This window comes from Ixodes scapularis, unplaced genomic scaffold (genome assembly GCF_016920785.2).
Source record: "Ixodes scapularis isolate PalLabHiFi unplaced genomic scaffold, ASM1692078v2 PGA_scaffold1__304_contigs__length_218370807, whole genome shotgun sequence".
Lineage (NCBI taxonomy): Eukaryota > Metazoa > Arthropoda > Arachnida > Ixodida > Ixodidae > Ixodes > Ixodes scapularis.
In genome coordinates this window covers 41,950,786-41,972,768 of record NW_024609846.1, presented here as the reverse complement: position 1 = coordinate 41,972,768, position 21,983 = coordinate 41,950,786, and the positions used below count along the sequence as shown (strand labels likewise).

Below are 21,983 nucleotides of genomic sequence, written 5' to 3'. Positions count from 1 at the left end.
TGCAGGAAAAAGCCATGCGCAACATCGCTCGCATCAATAGCTTGGCCCCGGAAACCAGCATCTGGCGTCACCTCCGGAAGCGACAGCATTCTCATCTAGGGCACCTGATGTCAAGATTTGATCAAGAGATAGGAGGCCCTGGAGAGTTTCTTCCACCTGTGCCTCCGCATTCAACACGTCTACCACTGCAAATATACGAGACAATGCCCATTCCCCAACGAAAGGCAAATGTTCCCACATTTGTTGCTCGTTCGGTTGCCCTGGAAAGCCTTAACGAGGACTACGAAGACTGGACCCATGTTTTTACGGACGCCTCTGTTAACCAAACTAGGCAGACAGCCACAGCTGCAGTCACCATTCCCGAAATGAACTATGATGTCGCAGGCAGACTCAATTTCATGACGTCATCGACAACAGCGGAACTCGTAGCCATATGGGGAGCGCTAGAGTCAATTAAGAATATTGAGCCAACAGGAAAAGCGGTGATCCTAACTGATTCAAAATCTGCGTTGCAACAACTTCAGCGTGTTCAAAAACCTACACCCCTCGTGGCTAGAGTGGCACTAAAGGCTGCAACGGTAGAGGACCTCGGATGGACCCTCGCCATGCAGTGGGTCCCATCTCATGTCGGGATTCCCGGTAATGAGAAAGCGGACACTCTGGCAGCCAAAGCCCATGACGACCAAGACCCAATCTTTCTGCTCAATCGCTTCAACGAGGCACATCGACTGATCCGTAGCTGACTACAGAAGTCGCATCCTCATCCAGGAGTGGCGACGAACAAGCCGCCTCCAAGCATTCCCCGCAACCTGCAGCGAGCCGACGCTTCACTCCTGCACAGACTTCGAGCTGGATGTCCATATACGGCTAAGCGGCTTCACAGGATGGACCGTAAGGAGGACCCCAGCTGCCCAGAGTGCGGTGACCCAGAAGATGCCGAACACGCCCTTCTGTGGTGCCCCGCCCATGCGGAGCCAAGAAGAGTTCTTTTTCAGTTTTATGCCTCCGAAGGACTCTCAAGAAACAGCATGGAGGAACTTTTGAACCCTGAAGGATTACGAGGGGTAACAGCAAGAGCCTTCCGAGCACTTCTTCGTTTTCTTCGGGAAAGCGGCCTTGCAGATAGACTTTGATTTCTGCTCGGAGGTGACCATTGTCGACACTCTTTGAGCACCTCACTGGCCAAACGAAAGAGGCCCCACAGAGCAAATTTGCGACAGGTTCGTGGCGCGCTTCGCCCGGCGGCGCACGCTTCAAGCACGGTGCCGCAAACTAAAGCGAGCGCCACCGGGAAATGTGCGTCGTTTGTTTGTCGCGGGTTCACTTCAAGGAGAGTGAACCCGTGAGCGAAACGTTAGGGCTACATTTTTACATTAACCTCTTTTTTTTTATATTTCTCTCCTCTTTCCTCTTTTTGTCCCTTCCCAGATCCACCAGGTAGCGACTCGCCCCATGAACGGAGGCCCACACATCTCCTGGTGCCCCTTTCTTCTCGTCACCCCAGAAATAAACAAACAAACAAACAAACGCTCGTGCTTGTCGCGTTCCTCGGGCTACCGCTTCTTTTATCGTCGGGTTTGAAAACCATGATTCGGGTCCTCACCGCTACAAAAGCTGCGAGCTAAATACCAGACTTCACAAGAAATGCTCTGTGCTACCAGATCCTCGTGTTCCAAATCTGCGACCGGGCACTTTATGGCTCCCTCATCGTACTGCCAGGCTTTGTGAGTATGGATGCTTTCAGCGTGCGCGAGATTGAAACGTCATAGCCGACCTTCTCTTGTCTTACCGAGATACCGAGCTACTAAAGCGGACTTTGACGAGTCTCCACAAGGGCCAATTTTTGGGGAGAAGAACACAGTAACACTTAAAATGGCGATAAGCTGTATTGCTATGGTAATGATGAAGCGGAGCGAACGGAATAACAGGGAACAAAAACAGAAGGTCGGTTATGGCGGCGCCCATGCACAGCTGCCTGAAAGCGTCTATAGAGGAGGCTATGCACAAGTCTCACAAGAAACCACAATCGAAAGATATAAAAGACGAGGTTCTCGGGGTATGAAATACGCACGCCTTGAGACAGAGAACTCGGAACAGGTCGAATGCCTTGGCTCTTTCTTCTCCACACTGGCAATGCGGTGATACCTTCTTAGGATGGAGCGGGCCGAGCGATTTCGAACGGGTTCGGTCGAAGTGATTAGTGATAAAAGACTGGGTTTCCACGTGGCAACAGCATATTCAACAGCTCAACGATTCTTTAAAAAAAAGGTAATTACGAAGCAATGTTTTGTAAAGTGCCTGAATAGACCACATGCGTCACGAACGCTGTTTTTTTTTCTCTCAACAAGGTGTGTAGTGCGGCTAGTTGGTTGGCCATGTTGAAATGGTGTTAAAACAGCGCAAAAAAAGACGGACGACCAGTGGAAGGAGAACACAGACACTGGACTGACTTACAGCTGAAAAGTTTACTTTTTGCACGGTACAGCAAGTAAAGATAAAAAGAACCGGATGGACACAGAAACAATCAACCCGATAACAAACCCCTCCCATCATGCCGACACAGGCCTGCACGTGCTTGCCCTACTTCCTAATAAAATCGACCTCGGCACTCTCTAGGGCTGTGAACGGAGCGCTTACACACATACCCGCGACTTAGCTTGCAATTAAAAATAAATATAGAGCTTTCTGGTGTCATAAATACGTTGCACGACAAATTTTGAGCTTTGAGCGATTTTCATATTCCCACGCGTTTGATCCCGTGTGAGATCTCCTACCTCAACCAGAACCGGTGTAGAATTTCGTGACGTTGATCCAGACTTTATACCAGCAGGAATGAAATCCAAGCAGATTTTCAGAATCTGTCAGTCCAGATAGATTTCCAGAGTCTGTCCATCCAAATAGATTTTCGGAATCTGTCAATCCATATAGATTTCCAGAATCTGTCAATTCACATAAATTTCTAGAATCTGTCAATCTACATAGATTTCCAGAATCTGTCAATCCATATAGATTTCCAGAATCTGTCAATCCATATAGATTTCAAAAATCTGTCAATTTATATAGATTTCCAGAATCTGTCAATCCAGATAGATTTTCAAAATCTGTCAATCCAGATTGATTTCCAGAATCTGTCAATTCATATAGATTTCAAGAATCTGTCAATCCAGATAGATGTCTAGAATCTGTCAATCCAGATAAATGTCCAGAATCTGTCAACGCAGATAGATTTTCAGAATCTGTGAGTACAGATAGATTTTCAGAATCTGTCAATCCATATAGATTTACAGAATCTGTCAATCCACATAGATTTTCAGAACCTGTCATTCCACATAGATTTCCAGAATCTGTCAATTCATATAGATTTACAGAATCTGTCAATTCATATAGATTTACAGAATCTGTCAATCCATATAGACTCCAAGAATCTGTCAATCCATATAGATTTCCAGAATTTGCCAATCCATATAGATTTCGAGAATCTGTCAATTCATATATATTTCTAGAATCTGTCAAATCATATAGATTTACAGATTCTGTCAATCCATATAGATCTCCAGAATCTGTCAATTCATATAGAATTCCAGAATCTGTCAATCCATATTGATTTCCAGAATCTGTCAATCCATACAGATTTCCGGAATCTGTCAATCCATAAAGATTTCCAGAATCTGTAAATTCATATAGATTTACAGAATCTGTCAATCCGTATAGATTTCCAGAATCTGTGAATACATATAGATTTCCAAAATCTGTGAATCCATATAGATTTCCAGAATTTGTCAATCCAGATAGATGTCCAGAATATGTTCCGGAATCTGTCGATCGAGATAGATTTCCAGAAAGAATCAATTCAGACTATTTTCCGGTTCCATAATACAGATATAATCTAGACTGGAAATAGTATGAAAGGTTTTTAGGTAGGGCTGCTACAAAATGCATGCGCGGGCATTCTGTATTAGAACGTGCACCAGGATATTTTTTCGGTTCTGTCGGACAGCATGCTACGCATCATTATGCTTCGTTCCGCGAATGTAGAAGTTTTCCTGTAAACTCTATAAAACAACTGTTAAGGTACATACCCTTTAACGGCAAATGACTTCCTGTACAGCATTCTAGGCGTTTCAAAATGTTTCTTGAACGTTGGGAAATTATTTTTTAATAGATATATGCTATTGCATCGAAGAGGGGAATAAGCTTACAAAACGCTTAGACAGCGCGCGTATTAGTAAGAGCACCATTAAACCCATAATGGCAGTAATGCAGGCGATCGAAGCGGGAAGTTGGTTCCACTTAATCGACGTTTGGAGTATAAAAGTGCATTAAAACAATGGCATTTTAAACTTGAAATTGCCCAACTAACGACTATAATCAATAAGAGAGGAAACGTCGGATGATGGACTTATCAGTTTCTGACTAAAGATTGTGTTTTGCGTAATTCACACACAAAAAAAAAAAACGAATTAAGGATTTTACGGCGGTGCACCAGAAGCGGCGGACCTATGCGGGCAGAAAATGAGGGAGAAGAGAAACGTAGAGCGCGCGGGAACGTCAGAACACCGAGCCCTGGTGTTCTGACGTTCCCACGCGCTCTCGCAAAGCTATCTGCCTCTGTCTCCACTGCACTCGTCGAACGACTCAGAACGCTGAACTCCGGCATCCGGCGTTTGGGCAGTGAAGAGAGAGGCCTGGCGTCTATTCACCCGCCATTCCAACCAGAGCTCCGTGTCCTGACGTAACTCTGCGCTCCCATCTCCTTCTCTCTCTCGGTTTCTCTCCGCATACAGTTTTGAATGGCAGTAACTCTGGCAGTGCGGTGATAGCTGCAGAGAATGGCGCGGACAGAGCGATTTCGGACGGGTTCAATCCAAGTGATTAGTGATGCGCCTGAATGGAACGCATATGCCACAAAAGTTGCCTGTGTCCCCCCCACCCCCCTTCCTTTTTTTCCCCATGCGAAAAAAAAAAAAAAGAAAAGGTTTTGGTGCCATAATTACATCGCGAGACATACTTATGAGTTTGGAGAGGTTTTGATATCCCGACACGTTGAACCGAAGCATAAACATGTTTCGTAATCGATCCAGCAACACTGAGTTGACAAAAAAATTTTTTGTAGTGCTTGGAGTGCAGACGTTTATTAAAAAGTAAGCTTTCTAGTATTAGCGCGATATTTACGTCGTGAGAATTAATTTTAAGTGGAAAGTGATCCTGAAACGTGTCTCTAATTCTGCACGTCGTCCCGAAATGGAAACCAGCTGCGATAATCAAAAATAAGGCTCGTTGCTTAAATATTGCGCTAGAAAACATTTCCTAGGGAAAGTTTATTGTGTGACATGCATGCTCTACCCAAGCACACACACACACACACGCTCTCTCTCTCGCGCGCCCACACAGACACACACACGAACAAACACACACACGCGCGCACACACACGCACACACACACATTAAAAAGACAGTTCGAGAGTTTAGTTAAGGAAGAATGACGTGTGGCTATATTCAGTCGACAAAAAACTCAACGACCTGAAAGCCAAGTTGGGTGGGCGTAAGCTGCGTTACAATCGATTACCTTATCCGTATTTTTCCCCCTTTTTTTTATTCGAGTCTTTCACCTGGACGGTCATGTCGTTGACGCCCCCTCTTGTCCACGCTTTCCCCGCGGATCACGCCGAGGCAGCGCCAAAGTGGAAACGGGCAGATGTGCACGCAGGGACCTTCCTTATCTGGCCGCGGCACTCGACTCGTCCGTGCGTACACACCGTCTGCGGGGGCGGATCTCCGAGTTCGATCGCTACACGCTCTCGACGGTCACGGGCGCTTGCCCAGCTGCTCGCAAATGGGACACCTTCGCGGCGCCGCAGAACCTGAACAAAACGACAGTAGGAAGTTTCAGCGGACGGCTTTCGCAGGCTCTGCAACGACCCATGCATATGGTGGTGCACGCTTCATTGCGCGTTTCGAAGGGCCATTGCCAACACTCTGACGTCACACCGCTGCGGTGGCGCTGCTGTCGGTACTGCGCATGCGCAGACGCTTCACTCCTTCAGAATTTGGTTTCTGCGCAAGCGTAGTGCCAAACCTTGTGTGAGCAAAGCAGGCTTTTTTCTAAACACTGTGTTGGTGTATACTCCGTTTCAATCCAAGTCCTACCGAAGTCGACGCTATAGGTCCGATGGAGCCAATCAAACATCCCAAAAGTGCATCAATCGTAACGGCGCTCATCGTTTTTGTGCGTATGCCGTCACCGAGTAAATCAATCACGCGCAGTGAAAATCACATGGTCCCGATCGCCGTTCTATTTTGTGACGACCGAAGATTTGCTTATCATCGGCCTCGAGATCGGAGATCCCCGCCAGCTCGCCCTGCGCTGTCTCTCGGCTTATCCTAGCCCTGTAGTATGTGTCTCAACAAGCAGTACCTTGTCCCGTGCTCCGAGTCGGTTATTTCTACGGGGAAGAAGGGCGGCAACAACCGTGGAACGTTCGCGATTAATTACGCGGCCACGCACGGGTCTTATTTTGAATTTGTCTTTCCTCATCTTCACTCGACACGGTGCTGCCGATCGCCAGGTTAGCCCGAGCTAAAATCACTAAGTCGGTATAGCCACGTGCTGATGTAACGATACTGTGATAACCGGTAGAAAAAAGTTGACGGGACCATGAAACTAAGTTGACGAGGAAGCGGGTGTTCCTTCCCTGCCGCATGCGACCATGTCGCTGACTTCCGTGTAAACGAATTTAAATAAAAAAAAAAATACATTGCGTTTTGCAGATCATTATGGCCATTGTTTGCTCTGCGAAAATTCTTTCTGCGAAAGAGAGAGAAAAAATACTTATTCATACGCCAGGGTCCGCCGCTCAGTAGTGGTGACGGGGTTCATGATGTCTGGCAGCCTCGATCTCGGTCCCTATCATTTCGTCGAAACTCGTTTGGTGGGATTACGTTTTGTGGACCACTTTTGATTGACACACGTTTCATGGACCCACGTTTCGTCGACACGATCGTTTCATCGACATTCGTTACGTGAATTGCACGCTGTAGGGACATTTCGTCAGGCGTGTACCACTGGCGTGTACCACTTTTTCTGCTTTCGCGCCGCTTGGCGGCGACAGTCTGCGGCGGCTCATTACATAAATGTTAACCCACCTGATCGACTCGTAAACGCCGCTTCGCGACAAGAGTCTCATGCAGCTTAACACCGAAAAAAAAAAAAAAAGCTGGTTTGAGCTGTCAATGAAATTATTTGTCGATGACACAATCTGGTCGATGAAACGTCGTTCGATGAACTGATTGCCACCGCCTCTATCTTGCTGCAGTTATTCCAGTATAGAGACGAGCGATAATCTGTCTTGCTTTGCGTTTTCATAAGGGCACGATTGTCTACGCGGGAGAAAAAAAAGAGAAAACAGATACGAACCTTATAATAGCTCTTTTCGCGAAACATCAGTGCGTGTAAAAAAAAGGAAAGATTCTGATACCCGTTCCAAAGAACGCAAAGGGTTCATTCCGAGCGCCTCTTCACTCAAACAAGTGCGTGAAAAACGAGACGGGACTGCCGCCGCCCCCAACCTTCTTCGGGCACGCTATTTCCTCGCGCAGCACCGAGCGGAAGGTGACACAATAAAACCTGCGCCCGATTGAAGAAGCCCGCCGGAGAAAGAAGGAAGCGCGAAGAATGCCCAGACGCACGGCAGGCGGTGCAATCATCCGCGACCAGAGAGCCTAGATTTCAGAGTCTTTCCAACTCCTCGATCGGGATCCACGCGGTTTACGGCCGCATTTCACGATACGAGCGGCGATGAGTCGGCGACCAGTCGGCGCAGGAGGCGTCCGCCATTACGTTACAAACGCTCCCCAAGGTTCGAGTTGCTTGCTCGCTCGGATCGAGGCTCTCTATCCGCGACCATTGGCGAGCCTGGAGTGGTGGCACGACCGCGGCGGTGCGAAGCCCGTCTGGCCCCCCGTCTGCCCGCGGAGGTCAGACAACAATGGCCGGTCCAACGAGCGCGCCGCATTCCGTCGGGCCGAGGAGCAAAGCACTCCGGCCGCAGCGGCGGCGGCGTTAATCGACGCAGGACGTCCGCCAGGGGACGCCCGTGCGAATGGCCTTGGCCACTGAAAGGGCCGGTCCGTCCGCCGGACGCGTCAGTTGTTCGCTCGTCGCACGCCGCACCGTACGTACGCTTCGAAGTCCAAGATGCCCGTGGACCTGTACAACCTCTATGGCAGCCCGCCCTGCGGCCTCGTGCGCATGCTGGCCAAGCACATCGGCGTCGAGCTGAACGTCAAAAACGTGAACCTGGCCAAAGGCGAGAACCGCACTCCGGAGTTCCTCAAGGTGAGTTGCCCAGTGAACACGGTGCCGGTGGTGCTGGCGCAATTGGCAGGACACAAGCCAGTCAACAACACGGAACATTTCAGTTTTTTACACGTAACACCCCCCTCCCCACCTCCCCCCAAAAATGTATTATACAATGTACACAAACCTATACCAAACCTACGGTACACACCCCCCCCCCCCCCCCCCCCCCCCGATGCCCCTCCCAGAAGTGTGTTACGCCCCCTCCAAATTAACAATCCCGGAGGGCTAGGTTGGACATTGACACGTACAGCCTCCAGATTTGTTAACAAAACCGCGCGAACGCCGACCGGACGGTAGATCGGCGCCTTATCGCGGTGTGAAATGGCGTGGGGCAAGGCGTGTGCCTTCTGCCACACGCGCATCGTTTCGCTGACCTGCCCTTTCACGCCGCGATAAGACGCCGATATACCGGCTGGTCGACGTTCGCGCGATATGTTGTTCAAAGATCTGGAGGCTCTACACGTAAATGCCCAAACTAGGTACCCTGGATAAACCCAAGCGAAGACAAATAAAAGCCTTGGCACTAGTCCTCGACGTCATTAGAGCGACACCGACCACAGGCAGTCTTAGATACGAATACACTGTGGTAGCATTCGGATGCACAGTTAATACGTGGAACGACGCCCGGGCCCAATCGCTGAGCTGACACCATCCGAGTGTGGTTACACGAAGGTAGATGAGGCTATTGACAGGCTCGGATCATTCCAGGTGAAGCTGGGCCAGTACGGCATGTTCAACTGCGACGTAAACCTTTCGCCGAGATGACACGGGTGCTGCTTCTGGCGAGGACTGTTGGAGGAAGTGGTGTTTACCGCTTAGCTTAGTGCACCCAGTGAAAACTTTCCGTCGAACTAGCAATTTTGCTTTTATCGTAGACGTTCAGCTTTTCGAGAAAGGCAGAAAAAAAATTGCGATCGACTGTTCGTACCAATAGTGCCCACACCGTGTACACCTCCTTCGTTTTCCGACAGCCGAGTAAGCTTACATTTTTGCTCACGCTACGAAGGGATGTTAAAATGTAGTTTCAAGTTTTTTGAAGAGCAGCTCTTAGGCGCCCGTTTCCGGCTTGAGCGGCGTCGGCGTCAGCCTTGCCGCGCGGTGCATTATGGGAAACGTCCCATAATGCACCACGGTGACGCGCGCGTTGCATTATGGGAGGTTTTCCATAATGCACCGCGCGGGAGATGGGAGGGGGAGGAGGAGGGAGAAGGCGAGATTGAAGGGAGGAGTAGATGCTAAGGAAGGAGGAGAGGGTAGGAATGAGGATGAGGGGCGTACCCTCCCCTCCGTACCCTCCCCTCCTCCTCCTCCTCAAGAGCTGCGCTCTAATTCGGTTTTACAGGGAGTTGTAAAAATTGCTAAGGTTGAAGCTTGGGCGAATTGGTACGACATGCTTAAAAGATTAAAACAGCGCAAAAAGAAAAAAAGGCTGAGAATCGTTTGAGTGAGTTGTAAACGTAATTCGTTTTTCTTTTTGTTTCTTGCGGCCATAAAGCGACCGAAACGCCCTGTGCATCTTAAAAACAGAACAAAAGAAACAATTATGTGGTGTTTTTTGTTTTTGTTTTTCTAAAAACGCGACCACACATCGCGCGTGCGCCACGCCTCTTTTTCGATACTTCTGAAAAAGTGGCACGTTGAGGATGTGGGCTCGCATTTGTAAGAGGAGAAAGGCTATTCATTACTGTAATTTTAGCCGTTCTATTAGCGCTTAGATAATTGAGTTCCCGACATGAAAGGACGGTCTCAAAAACCACTTCAGCGCCACTTTGGCTGTTTCCTTTTCGAAGCTCTTCCTTCTCTGCTTAGTGTTTACGACCTGCAAACTTAAACACTCAAACTACGTTTATTTTTTTTATCTTTGCAATTTTTGCAATGCTACTCAACGTACCCAGGATAATCGGTCTACTTAAACTTTGTTTCGTTTCGTCATAACAGCGACAGCACATGTGAAAGGCTAGAAAACATACACTACAAGTGCCAAGTCACGTTGCCTTTGCTGTGCTTGGCTGGCATGGCCGATGATACCACATGCAACGAAAAATGACGAACGCAGTGACAAAGTATTTTGGTCCCCCCCCCCCCCCCCCCTTTGTTCCTAGCGTCGATTGCGCTCTATATACGTGAGGTGAAACAAAGTAGACGCATTACATCTACGACCTCTAAAGTAGCATTAAGTAAACGAAACTATTGATTTGATTATTGCATACAATTCGTAAAATTTGATTGGTTGGATTGCCGACTCTTGATTACCCTCTTCGTGCGGACTCGGCAACCCTCACGCACCTCGTCGAGGTCAAACCGCCCTTCGCGTGATTTCCTGCAGAGCACTCGCCATCTCAAGTACGAGGTCATTGCGGCCGAAATGGATTCAGTCGTCCTTTCCTTATTTCAGAAGCAGGAAAAATCTTTCAGCCGCGGCAGTCTTGGATACTTGACGAACGCCTTAAAAGCTGGTAAAACCACCGACCAACTATCCCAACACATTGGAGGCACGCTGCGCTGCCCAAGGATCGGTACTGTAGCGTGATGACATCAAAATTGGAGCACACTGGCCTTTCTTGTACGGCAAGCAAGTGTTCTAAAAATTGGCGCATAGGAAGGCAAAGAGGGGCACGTGGGCCCAAAGAGGGGCACCAAGCTCGCGCCGCCATTGATTCAGGTCGAGGGAAAACAATCGCACGTGGACGCAATTAGGTGGCAAACAAAGGCACGAGATGCGCAAGGAACGGGCGAACTTTCATGCCTTCCGCGGAACGCCAAGTTCGTCTGCTTCATGCACACGGGTTGCGATGATGTCAGAAAACCAAGCTCTAATTGGCCGATTGAAAAACAAAATAAAAATAGATAGTGGGTATACCTTAAGGCGTCTAGCATTGAGGTTTACTTACTACCCTTTCAATCAGAGCCAATCAGAGCTCGGCGTTGTTCTGACGTCACTGCAACTCCTGCGCAAGAAGCAGGCGATTCGCTCTCCGCACAAGACCGTTCCACTAATCGCCTTACGCGCGCTGCCATCGTTGTCTGCTCAGCTGTGGGACGCGTTCTGAGCGTGCGCGGTCGCTCTCTTTTGCGAAATATTAGATGCCCGGCAGATCTCCTCAGGCCGGTGACTGGGCATTTTTCGCTTAGGTGATGATCGCTAGAAAGGTGTGTATATATAGGTAGCGCTGGTCTCCATGGCCTCGAGTTCTCACGCGTGAGGCCCTTGCTTTCCCAACGGCCCTACCTTTTCCAAAAAGCGATTACGCGCCGCCCACTTGAGACGTGCAATTCGTGCGGCGTGTTCTTATACACGTATACTTTTTTCATTGATGGGACCTCTCGATTTCTACCGGGACCAAGGTGCGGCTCCCGCAAATCGACGTGGTTCTTTCCAGCGACGTAGCGCAAAAAGTTGTGCTTCAGAGGTCTCGCTCCTATCTTTCGTCACTTTTTGAGAGTGAAGTTGTTTGTTCTTTGTCGTTGTTGTTGTTTTTTTTTTTTTGTCCGAAAAGATACAATTTTCTACACGGGGTGTGTAAGCGTAACGCCTTTCTTTAAGTTTGCATCACCATATTACTTCGCGACAGCATGAGGCGATTAATCCCATCATATCTTCGTCGCTGAATAAAAAAGAAATAACAAAAGTGATCGGTGAAAGTTTTTTTATGCTCGAATTTCGGCACTTGGTTTTCGCCTTTGGTCACGAATTAGAACTTCAGAAATCGACGCTTGATTTGTAACGAAATAAATGCCGAAAACTTCCGAATGAATACTGGTTTTCTGTCTGCGCAGATGAACCCGTTCCACAAGGTGCCTACAATTGACGACGACGGCTTTGTGCTTTACGAAAGGTAAGCCTTCTATGTAGTGGCTGTTTCCCACCCCGCTCCACGCTCGCTAGAAAACCTAACTATATATGATGTAACTCTCTGGCCCTTCTGTGGAGGGTGGACTCGTTCGCCAGACAAATCAGCCTCGAATTTCTCGCCAGCCCTGGACAGTCTGTATTTTTTTTTTTTTTTAAGCTACGGTCTCACTGCTGTTACAAATGTCTACAGGCTTTGTCTGAGCCTTGTTTCTTTTTCTTACATGACTGCCACATTGGTCGTATAAAAAATAAAAGCTGTCTACGGACGTGTTCGAAGCATACATATATGTATGAACATGCTTGGCGCTTGTCCGTACACAATTTTGTCATGTTGACAGCAAGCTCCGTCGCCGTGTCTTTTGTATATGATGTATGGACGGTGAGTATAAGGTTTTAGCAGACGCTGGGACCCAGCTTCAATGGACGGTGGCGCCACAAAACATCCTGGCAGAGTGCTTGTGCATGCTGCGAACCCTCTCCTTCCACCTCCCTCGAAATTGCCACGATCCCTCCTCCAAAAAAGGCTTTCAGTGACTGTTTCTAATCGGGAAGAACGGAACGAGAGGCTCGAACGGGGAGCGCAGTCAAAAGGCTAAGAACACACACAAACGCAGACACTAAAAGCGGGAGGTCCCGGAGCATTCACTGGGCTTGATTGCCTCATCCGGTGACAGACGGGCATTATGACGACGAAGGCCGTGACGTTACGCTTTTAGCGTTGTTTGATTGACCCATCGGCTGGTCGCTTGGGTCGCCGCTTTCGCTTACGGTGAAACGGTGTTTAGTCGAAACAAGAGTCGTTATAATGTACGCTAGAGTTTCAGCTGGCGCAAGTTTTCGGTTGGAAATTGAAGCAGACGGCAAGCACTCCAAAATTTGTTTCTGGGGATGGATTTCTAAGGGGAAAAGCGGTGCCTTTTTTTCTCGGCGCTTGATTATAAGAGAAAACATTAGGAATGATTATAACGTAGTACATAGTTTGGAACTCTTTTCGATCGCGTAAATTAAAATATTGGTCAGCTAGTGTCTTTCTGTTAATTTAATGTCATTAAAGGTTGTGCTAAAACCGCTTCGTACATGCGTTTTACGTGCACTGTCTGGCACCATTAGCGCGAACACGGCGTCGATGCTTTTCCGAACTTTAGGGGAATTTACGTACCGAGGGAACGAAGGACACGTGGAAAACCAAGAGACGGCGAAAAACTACGGAGTAGCTCTGGATCAGTAACTCTTTGTGCATGAATACGATCAAACTAAAGTGAAGGTAAAGTTAATATAGTTCGATTTGCCATAAATAACTATGGCAAAATGTATTATCCCTGCTTGTGCATATGTTCGAAAATGCCTGTTGTCCGTTCAAAACATCACCCGTACGCTCAAAATCTTTGAAAATAGTGAGAAGCCAGAGAACAGGTGACCGATTAAAGCTGCCCGGAGTGGAAAATATAATAAAAAAATGCACTTTTCATAGCCTACGTATGTATTCTTTGCGCTTTGAATATCTCTAACCGCTCGTAAAAGATGCACGACGGGGTCACTTTCATAGATGTGACAGGACTCCGTATTTGCGACATGTAAGCGTCACAGGAATTCTCGATAATCTTGAGCACACTCTATATTCCTTTCGAATGCTATTTTGCTTAAAATCGTCGCTCGTGTTTACACACAAATTCTGTGCAATACAGGTTCAGGCCTGAAATATAGCGAAGTTTGACGTCGTTAATTGATGAAGAAAAAAGTTGTAAATACAGCAATTACTCTCTCTTACAATGTTAATAGAGGTACGTACTATTCGCTCCTACCCAAATAACAAAAGTGATCAGTGTTATATTCGGGCGAACAACCAAAATGCACACACGTTTTTTTCATAGGAATGCACAGGACCACGCAGAAGTAAACTCGTCGTTATAATAACTCTATGGTCGAATGAGCTGCGACTGGGTACTCGTTTTGGAAGAAAAAGAGCGAGCGAGTTATAAGGCAAAAATACGGCATGTCGCTTAATTCGAAGACACTTAATGTTGTTTTATTTCTATTTATCGTAACTTGCATATACACTTGACCCGAAAGAATAACGCATCGTCACTGGCGGGAGTGAAACGTTCCCCAGCGGGACCGATATATTGTATAATGAGGGGCCGGAGCCAAGGAAGTTGTGTCATGCTTGTGGATAGAATTATAGAACCGGCAGTAAGAGGAATCTGACAACCGTGCGTTTGCCTATTACTCTCGGTTTACTTGCCTTTCTCTATATACATGTCCAGCTTGTACTTTCCACAATATTGCATACCCTCTTCCCCCAGTTAACCGGCGAAGATATAGATCGGCTAAATGATGGGTTTTTCCCCGTCGGACTTTTCGGCCTTCCTGTCCTTCCCGGTGGCTTACTGCGGCGTCGTTCCCTCTCTGTGCAGCACCGCCATCTGCTACTACCTGCTGAACAAGTACGCCCCGGACTCTGAGCTGTACCCCAAGTGCCCCCGGGGCCGCGCCCGCGTCGACCAGGTGCTGGCCACGATGACCAGCACCATCCAGCCGCCCTTCATGGCCTTCTTCGTGAGTGTTGACCCAATCCTTTGGGGCCCTCTCGGCGGGCAGGCCCCAATGGCGTCACACGTCGCTGCAGGGCAAGAGTTCTTCGCCGTGCCCCGCGTGCTGTTACTCGCAGTATGACCTGCCGGTCACCAGCCCCGGGAAACTACTTTAGGCAGCTTTAAGAAAATCTGGTACTTCCAGAAAACATAACGTTTATAAAGCTTCTTTTTTTTCTTTTTTTTTTTTGCAGGCACATTAGGGGGAACGTATGGGACACTGTGTGACGTCACGTAACGTGACCACGTCGCATGACGTCAGGCACGTCACCTGACATCGTGACCCGACATCGCTACTCGTCGAATCAGCCGACCGTTTAATCGTGGTACTTTATGCGCATTGTTGGTCGTCCACGTGTGCTTGCATGACGTCACATCCGCGGCCATTGCTCTAAGCCTTGCTGCTGAACACGTACCCTCTCTACAGCATGCACTCGGCACCACTGCATTTGTTTCTCTCGGCAAGAACGAGTAGGAACGTGCGTGTCAACAACGATGCGGTAGCGTCGTGTACTTGGTGGAATGCCGTAGTGGCGTATTTTCTACGCCACTTACTCAGGGCCAACGTGGGGCATGTGGTGGACGCGAGTGATGCCTCAACGCTCGTCTCTAACTCGCGCTTAGTTAGTCGGAACACGAGTTCCAGAAAGACAATGACACGGCCCTCGTTTCCAATATCTGACCCGCGCGGGCCTTCATTAGGTGACGTCGAAATTTCGACACTCCGGCCTTCCCTATACAAGGTTTGCACGTGAAGTCGTCGTACCGTACTTACGGTCATTCCTATTTATACTTGCCAAGAAATTCGGTGGTGCGAGATGCATTGTTGTGTAGTATCGCGATAACTTCTAACTGTAATCCGATACAGATTTTTAAAGTAAATGTAGCGATAACTTAAATACATAAAAAAATCACAAAAACTAGGGAGTAATGCAAAAATATATATTTTTTGGCAAAATAATGGCCATATTTTGTGAACACTACAGCGTGTGCGGTCATGTGCGGAGGTTGGGCCCCACATTAGCCGCAACAAAACAAAAGAAATAAAAAAAAATTTTTTTTCTTTGGAACAAAGTGCTAACGTTAAGGGCAGACGTTTCTTTTTTTCTTTTTTTTTTTTACTTCTCTTTTTTTTGTTTCATCTCGCGGAAAAGCGCATTTAGCATTCACTTTATCTCTCTCGGACCGACTTCACCCCTTTCCGGCCTCATCGAACACCCCCGCCCAACGTTACTAGAACAACTCAGTTGGGAAACTGCCATAGAGCCTGCTTTGAAAAAGTGCCTCCGATCCGTACTCAATAGTCGATCTAAAGGCGACCGCAACGCCGCCATATTTCCCGCAGCGGCCACTCCGGGAACTGCACTACCGCGCATATTGGTTCAGGTCGAGTCGCGCAAGGGCCGGTGGAGCCATCTTTCAGTGTCCTTTCGCAGTAGCTATATAAACCAACTTTCCAGTTTTGGCTCGTCGCTAAAGGGCGGCCCTTTTGTCGTATCCAGTTTGGTCGCGGCGGACGCGCGCGGTCCGGATTTCAAGGGTGAGTTTCCCAACTGAGCGTTTTAGTAACGTTGCCCCCGCCTCTTCAGTGAAGCGACAGAGCCGCCTTGCGGAAACACGCGACGCGTAGACAATTAACGGCAGGAGTCGCGGCGACAGCTTTCTTTGTGAAAGCGAGTCTCCGCCAGTAGACACTGTCTAACCGGGGCCACAGACGATGTTTCTACTGGTTGACTTTCCCTTTCCCAGGGGCTCTGGGCCCGTGATCCACGGTCGAGTCTTGTGTTCTGCGCTGCATAAAATAAATTAAAAAGAAAAGCAGAACGCATTCCGAGACGGCTTCGTGCTGTTTTTGTTCACTCCTTTCTTTACCATGTTTGATACTAACGGTTTTTTCCACTTTATTCAGTTCCAAATGCCCCCCTCCTTGCCATTGTAATGAACCCGTCTGTTCATCGGTATATCCTTCTTTTAGATGAGAAAGGGGAATAAGATAGCTCTAAAAGGGTTCTGATTCGCTCCAAAAGGCTGGAGATCGAAACTACAACAGCATTCTACAGTCCACCTAAAAAGTGACTGCACTTGAAACAAGGGCAGAGGTGCTGGGCCTAGCTCAACACAATGGTTTTTGTTTACATAAGAACGCGTTCACAGGAGGTACTTTCCAATGCCACGTGATCCTGCCCATGCCTTTGTCTGCACCCAAGACGCCTGCGAAGTGGAGTATAGCCCCTAGGTGCCGTTGATTTCATTGGAGTTGAGCACTCCTCCTTGCATAATAGAAAAAAAAATCTATAGGGTAGTCTGGTTTAGAGGAGAATTGGTCTTAAAAAATGGTCCGTTTTGTTTTCTTCGCAGAGGCCCCGTTTCTTCACTCAGTCGAAGCCCACCGACGAGGAAGTGAAGGCACTCGAAGAGAACGTGCTTCAGGGGATCGAGACCCTGGTGGGCGACGGCAACTACGCCCTGGGAGACAAGCTCACTCTGGCAGACCTGTCGCTGATGGCTCACCTCAGCCTCCTCGCCGAGGTGAGCGGCTCGCTGCATTGCACGCGCTCGGCACTCACCCGGCACGCTTAAATGAATGAATACTCCATATCAGCATGGTTTCAGACGTCAAATTTCAACAGTGACGCAACTTATTGAAAGCTTTTACGATTTTTTCGCTGTCATAGACAATAGGAGGTAGGTTGACGCCATATTAATCGATCTGTCAAAAGTCTTTGACAGGTATCTCACCCGAAAATATTGTTTAAGCTAGAATCTATACTAGCAACAGGAAAAATTCTCAAGTCGATTGAAGACTATCTTTCAGATGGCTACCAGTGTGTAGCACTTAATGCGCACTCATAATTCTGCGGCAACGTTTCATCGGGGGTCCCGCAGGAATCAATACTGGCACCTTTTTTTGTACTTTATATCCATAAATGACTTGGTCAAAGGTGTGAAGGTAAAGCTTCGCCTCTTTGCTGATGATTACATACTTTACTCGCAAATAAAAAAAAAAAAAGACCAGATAAACCTAAAGTATGCGCTTCAACACATCATAAATTGATGTCATGATTGGGAGATGGTAATAAATTCGAATAAAACTGTATATGACCATGACCAGTAAAAGACAATAATACTCATTTTCTTACCAGACAGGAAACAACCTTGGAATAAGTCTGTGAGTACAAATACCTCGGCCTCAGCATAAGTCAAAATTTACGTTGGGACCCACGGATTGACTCCACAACTGGTAAAGCTTTAAACAAACTGAGTTTCCTTAAGCGAGTTTTAAAATTTGGATCTCCTGCCACTAAATTACTAGCGGGCAATACTTTAATACGTCTTACGCTCGAGTACGCCAACGTCGTCTGGTTCCCCCACAGAGTCTCCGGCATCAATAAGGTAGAAAGAGTTCAAAGAATAGCAGCGAGGTTTATTTGCAATAAATATAGTATGCACGTTTCTCCCTCTGAACCTTGTAGGCAACGGGGTCGCTCCTCTCTATAAAAAAAAAAAAAAACGAAAATGGCTCGACTTAAATTTTTATACGAATTAGCCAACGATCATTTTAACCTACAAAAAATATTATCTTATCCACACAAGCAAACGATTAACACGGTACAACAATGGCAATCTTTATGAAGAAGACGTCTCTCATAATAGCTGCTTTAAATTCTCTTTTTTTCCCCGAACCATTAACGAATGGAACGACCTGCCTAAATATCTTGTTCATTCTTCTCTATTGAATTCTTTCTCGATTACTTAGATGCCCACATTTCATCATAAACTAATATTTTATGCTCTTTTTAAAAGTGCAATGTATCTAGTGTATTGAAGTTGGTTATTATGTTTTTCATTCTCGTCTTCTATATTTGCGTTGAATATTGACCTGCAAATTGTGGGTATAATATTGTTTTGCTTGTAATATTTAAAACTGTACCTCCCTACTACAACCCCGAATGGGATTAGTAGTATTGAAAAAAAAAATCGAAAAAAATAACCTTTCCCTTTTGAATTGGAAGGCGGCTTGCGCCAGTTGGACGCCTGACACATGTGCCAGATTACAGCCGTTATTGCTGACCTTCTCTTGCCTTGCCGAGATACCGGGCAACCAAAAATGGTGTTGAAGTGCCTGCACAAAAGCCAATGGTGAGGTGAAGGACGCAATGAAATCGCAATAGGCAATGACCTGGCCTGCTATGGTAATGAAGTGAAGTAAACGGAATAAGAGAAAGCAAAAGCTGATGGTCAGTTATGGCGGCGCCCATGCACAGCTGCTGCAAGGCGCCCTTACAGTCGCAGCTTCCCTACGGGCGGACACTTTCGAGTGTCGCTAGTTTAAAGTATTAATAGAAAATGCCCAGACTAATCATTTTTACGGTGTACGGACATTATTGGCGGCAGCTGCGGCCTAAAACTGATATAAACTGGATCCACCTCTTCGGTTTGCAACAATGCAGGGGGGAGCACACAAGACACACACTGTAGGTACTCACACTTCTTTTAGGCTTGTAGGTCTCCTGGCTAATAACCAAATGCCTACTTTCAAATTTTAATTTTGTTTTCTTTTTGTTGACCATTTTTGGTTATAACATAACATCCCGAAGTTCATACGCCTCGGAAATCTCATGAGTGCTTGCACAACAAGCCGCAAAGTAGATTTATTTTATTAAATAACTCAATTATAAAAAAAGTTCACAGTGGGCTATGATCGATGACGGAACTCAAGAAATGTCGACCTTTAGTGTTGCCAATGGTGTTTTAAAAGGGTTTGTTGCGAATAAAAGCGTTTCCCGACGAGTGCCTATACTGGATTCCTAACTTAATGCTAAATGCTAAGGTCAGCTGCTCAAATAGACGATGTTTTCAAGGACTAAATACTTGATTGAGAGGACCGGTATTTGGAAGTCATGTCTTTTCTCGGAAAATATAAACCTTATATACGGTGAAACGTTTTGCGAGAGTTTCTATTTTCTAAGTTCGCGTGTTGCTTTCATTGACTAGACCCTTTATTTTGCTAGTACCCAGGTAATAGGCACCAAACAACGCACAACAAATGCAATTAGATATTACTAAATTGGTTGACTGGATTCACCATGCTCAAAAATGGACTGCCCGTATAGAGACTGGTAGGAAACGATAGTTGCGGGCAAGTATTGCCATTTCCTTTTTTCTTTTTTTTCCTTTAAGTAACGCTATTGATTTCCAAATCTTTTTTTATAATGCGTTTGAAAGGTGTTCAACGTACTTTGGTTGGGTTTCTGCGCCAATGTTTTCTGGGTCATAGATGGTGGACCTCCGTTAAAATGGACCCTTTGTACATCGTTTTTTCACTCCGATAACCATGCCCGATTCAATACGCAGCAATAGAAGGCTTTAGTAGATCGCTTTTGCATCCCGATAACAATACTCAACACCCCTTTGCACTATGTGGTCCAGCGCCATTGCGCATGCCCTGCACGCGCAAATAATTTCTGCGCAACATCTTGTACCGCATTCAGAGTGCAGAGAAACGATCTACTAAACCAAGTCTCGGGTGTTTCGAACAATCGCGCCTCCAGCCAAGCACGTGGCACCAACCGTTTTACGTTCCGCATTTTTCCATGTAAACGTTTCGCACTATTTTTCACGCAAGCCGACGCGCGTTCGGAACAAGGCGAATGCCTTTTCAGTTTGGACGGATTAAGCACTTGGGTCGCGTGGCAAAGAAAATGTGCAACGGCCTATATTAGCAGAAAATGTAGGGAGGTTACGTATCGTCTTTAGTTGTTCGACTTCAGTTTACCTTTCTTTGTTTACATGACTAGAAAAAAAAAACTTTCAGCCTTTCCACTCTGGTGAAAAAGGAAGAACAGCGGAGCTGTAGCTTCTGTTCTCGGCGGTTGCTTTCCTAGACGAGCGATCTGCTCTTCTTTCGCAAGGGAATTTGAAGTGTTCGACGCAGTAGAACTTTAGGCGTTAGCGGCCTCGCGGCGGTTGCTAATCATTCGTGCTGCTGCGCACATCGCCGCTCGTTTAGTTCCCGCTCTTCTTCCTCCAAACGAATGTTGACGCCATCTATTAGCGATGGCAGCAACCAGTTGTCTGGTTTCCGAGGCTGGAAAGGTTGCCTCCATGTATGTGCGACGGCGGCAACCAGAGCGTTGTGTCGGCCACAGGTGTTGACATTTGTTCGGTACCGGACACGATCCTGGGGAAACTAGCCCTTAACAACTCCGCTGTAAAAAGACGTTGCGTCTCTACTTTTTTTTTTTTTTTTTTAACATGAACTCCAACACAGCCGACGCTACAAGCTAAGCGTCAAAACTGCAAGTTACTAGACACTTCCTGTTATTGGTTCAGCGATGATAGAAGTTGGAACGCACACAGAAACATGACGAACACCATGATTGTGCGCTTTTGACGCTGCTTGATTGGCCCGATTAGCTCATAGCGTCGGCTGCGTCTGGACTAAGGACTCGTTCATACGGTCCAGTTTCCTTACGTTGCGTTACAGAGGCTTGCGTACAAGTCACCTGGACATGTTTTTCCTATTAGGCGGTGCTACCAATTAAAGGAGATAGCTTGGTGTTTCTTTCATCTGTTATTATTATTAAAATCATTTTCAAACAAAAAAGCCTGGCATTCGACGTTCGAGACACGACTGTTTAAGGTGACTTATAAGCAAAGTAAGAATACGGTGCTGTGTGAACCAGCCTTTAAGGTGAAACGAAGTATAACATTTCTTAGCCTAGCATACGTGCAGACACCAAAGGGAGCTTTGCTACGTGGATTGACAGAGTCGTCCTCTACAGCCTCCACTAAACGACCATTTTGGATAGTTCCAATGTGCACCATTCTTGGAGCGTATACACGATGTGTCTAAACAATTAACATTCTTTTTTTTTTTTATCCCGCTGGTGCCTTGCATTCGCAGATTCCCGTGTTCGACAGCGGCAAGTTCCCCAAGGTGGCCGCCTACTACGAGCGCCTGAAGGCGGAGCTGCCCTACTACGAGGAAATCAACAGGCCCGGAATCTCCGCTCTGGTCAACCTCTGGCCAGTGCTCAAGTGAACAGACTGCGCCGCCCGAAGCACGGCCCGTGACGCGCTTCTTCTTTCGCATAATTAAACACCAAATAAATTACTCTACCGCCGGATCTACTTCAGTGCCTTGACTTATAATAAAAGTCTAAATACAAAATATTAA

At 47.0% G+C, this 21,983-nt stretch overlaps 1 protein-coding gene across 1 annotated transcript; it reads left to right on the top strand.

Annotated features, from left to right (window-relative positions):
- The first annotated feature begins 8,114 nt into the window (after positions 1-8,114).
- LOC8053630 (glutathione S-transferase 1) lies at positions 8,115-21,983 on the top strand. The gene is made up of 5 exons (XM_029977073.2): positions 8,115-8,335; positions 12,137-12,195; positions 14,627-14,768; positions 17,162-17,332; positions 21,711-21,983. Exons 1-5 carry the CDS (start codon positions 8,195-8,197, stop codon positions 21,846-21,848), a joined length of 651 nt encoding a protein of 216 aa, XP_029832933.2. The 5' UTR covers positions 8,115-8,194; the 3' UTR covers positions 21,849-21,983.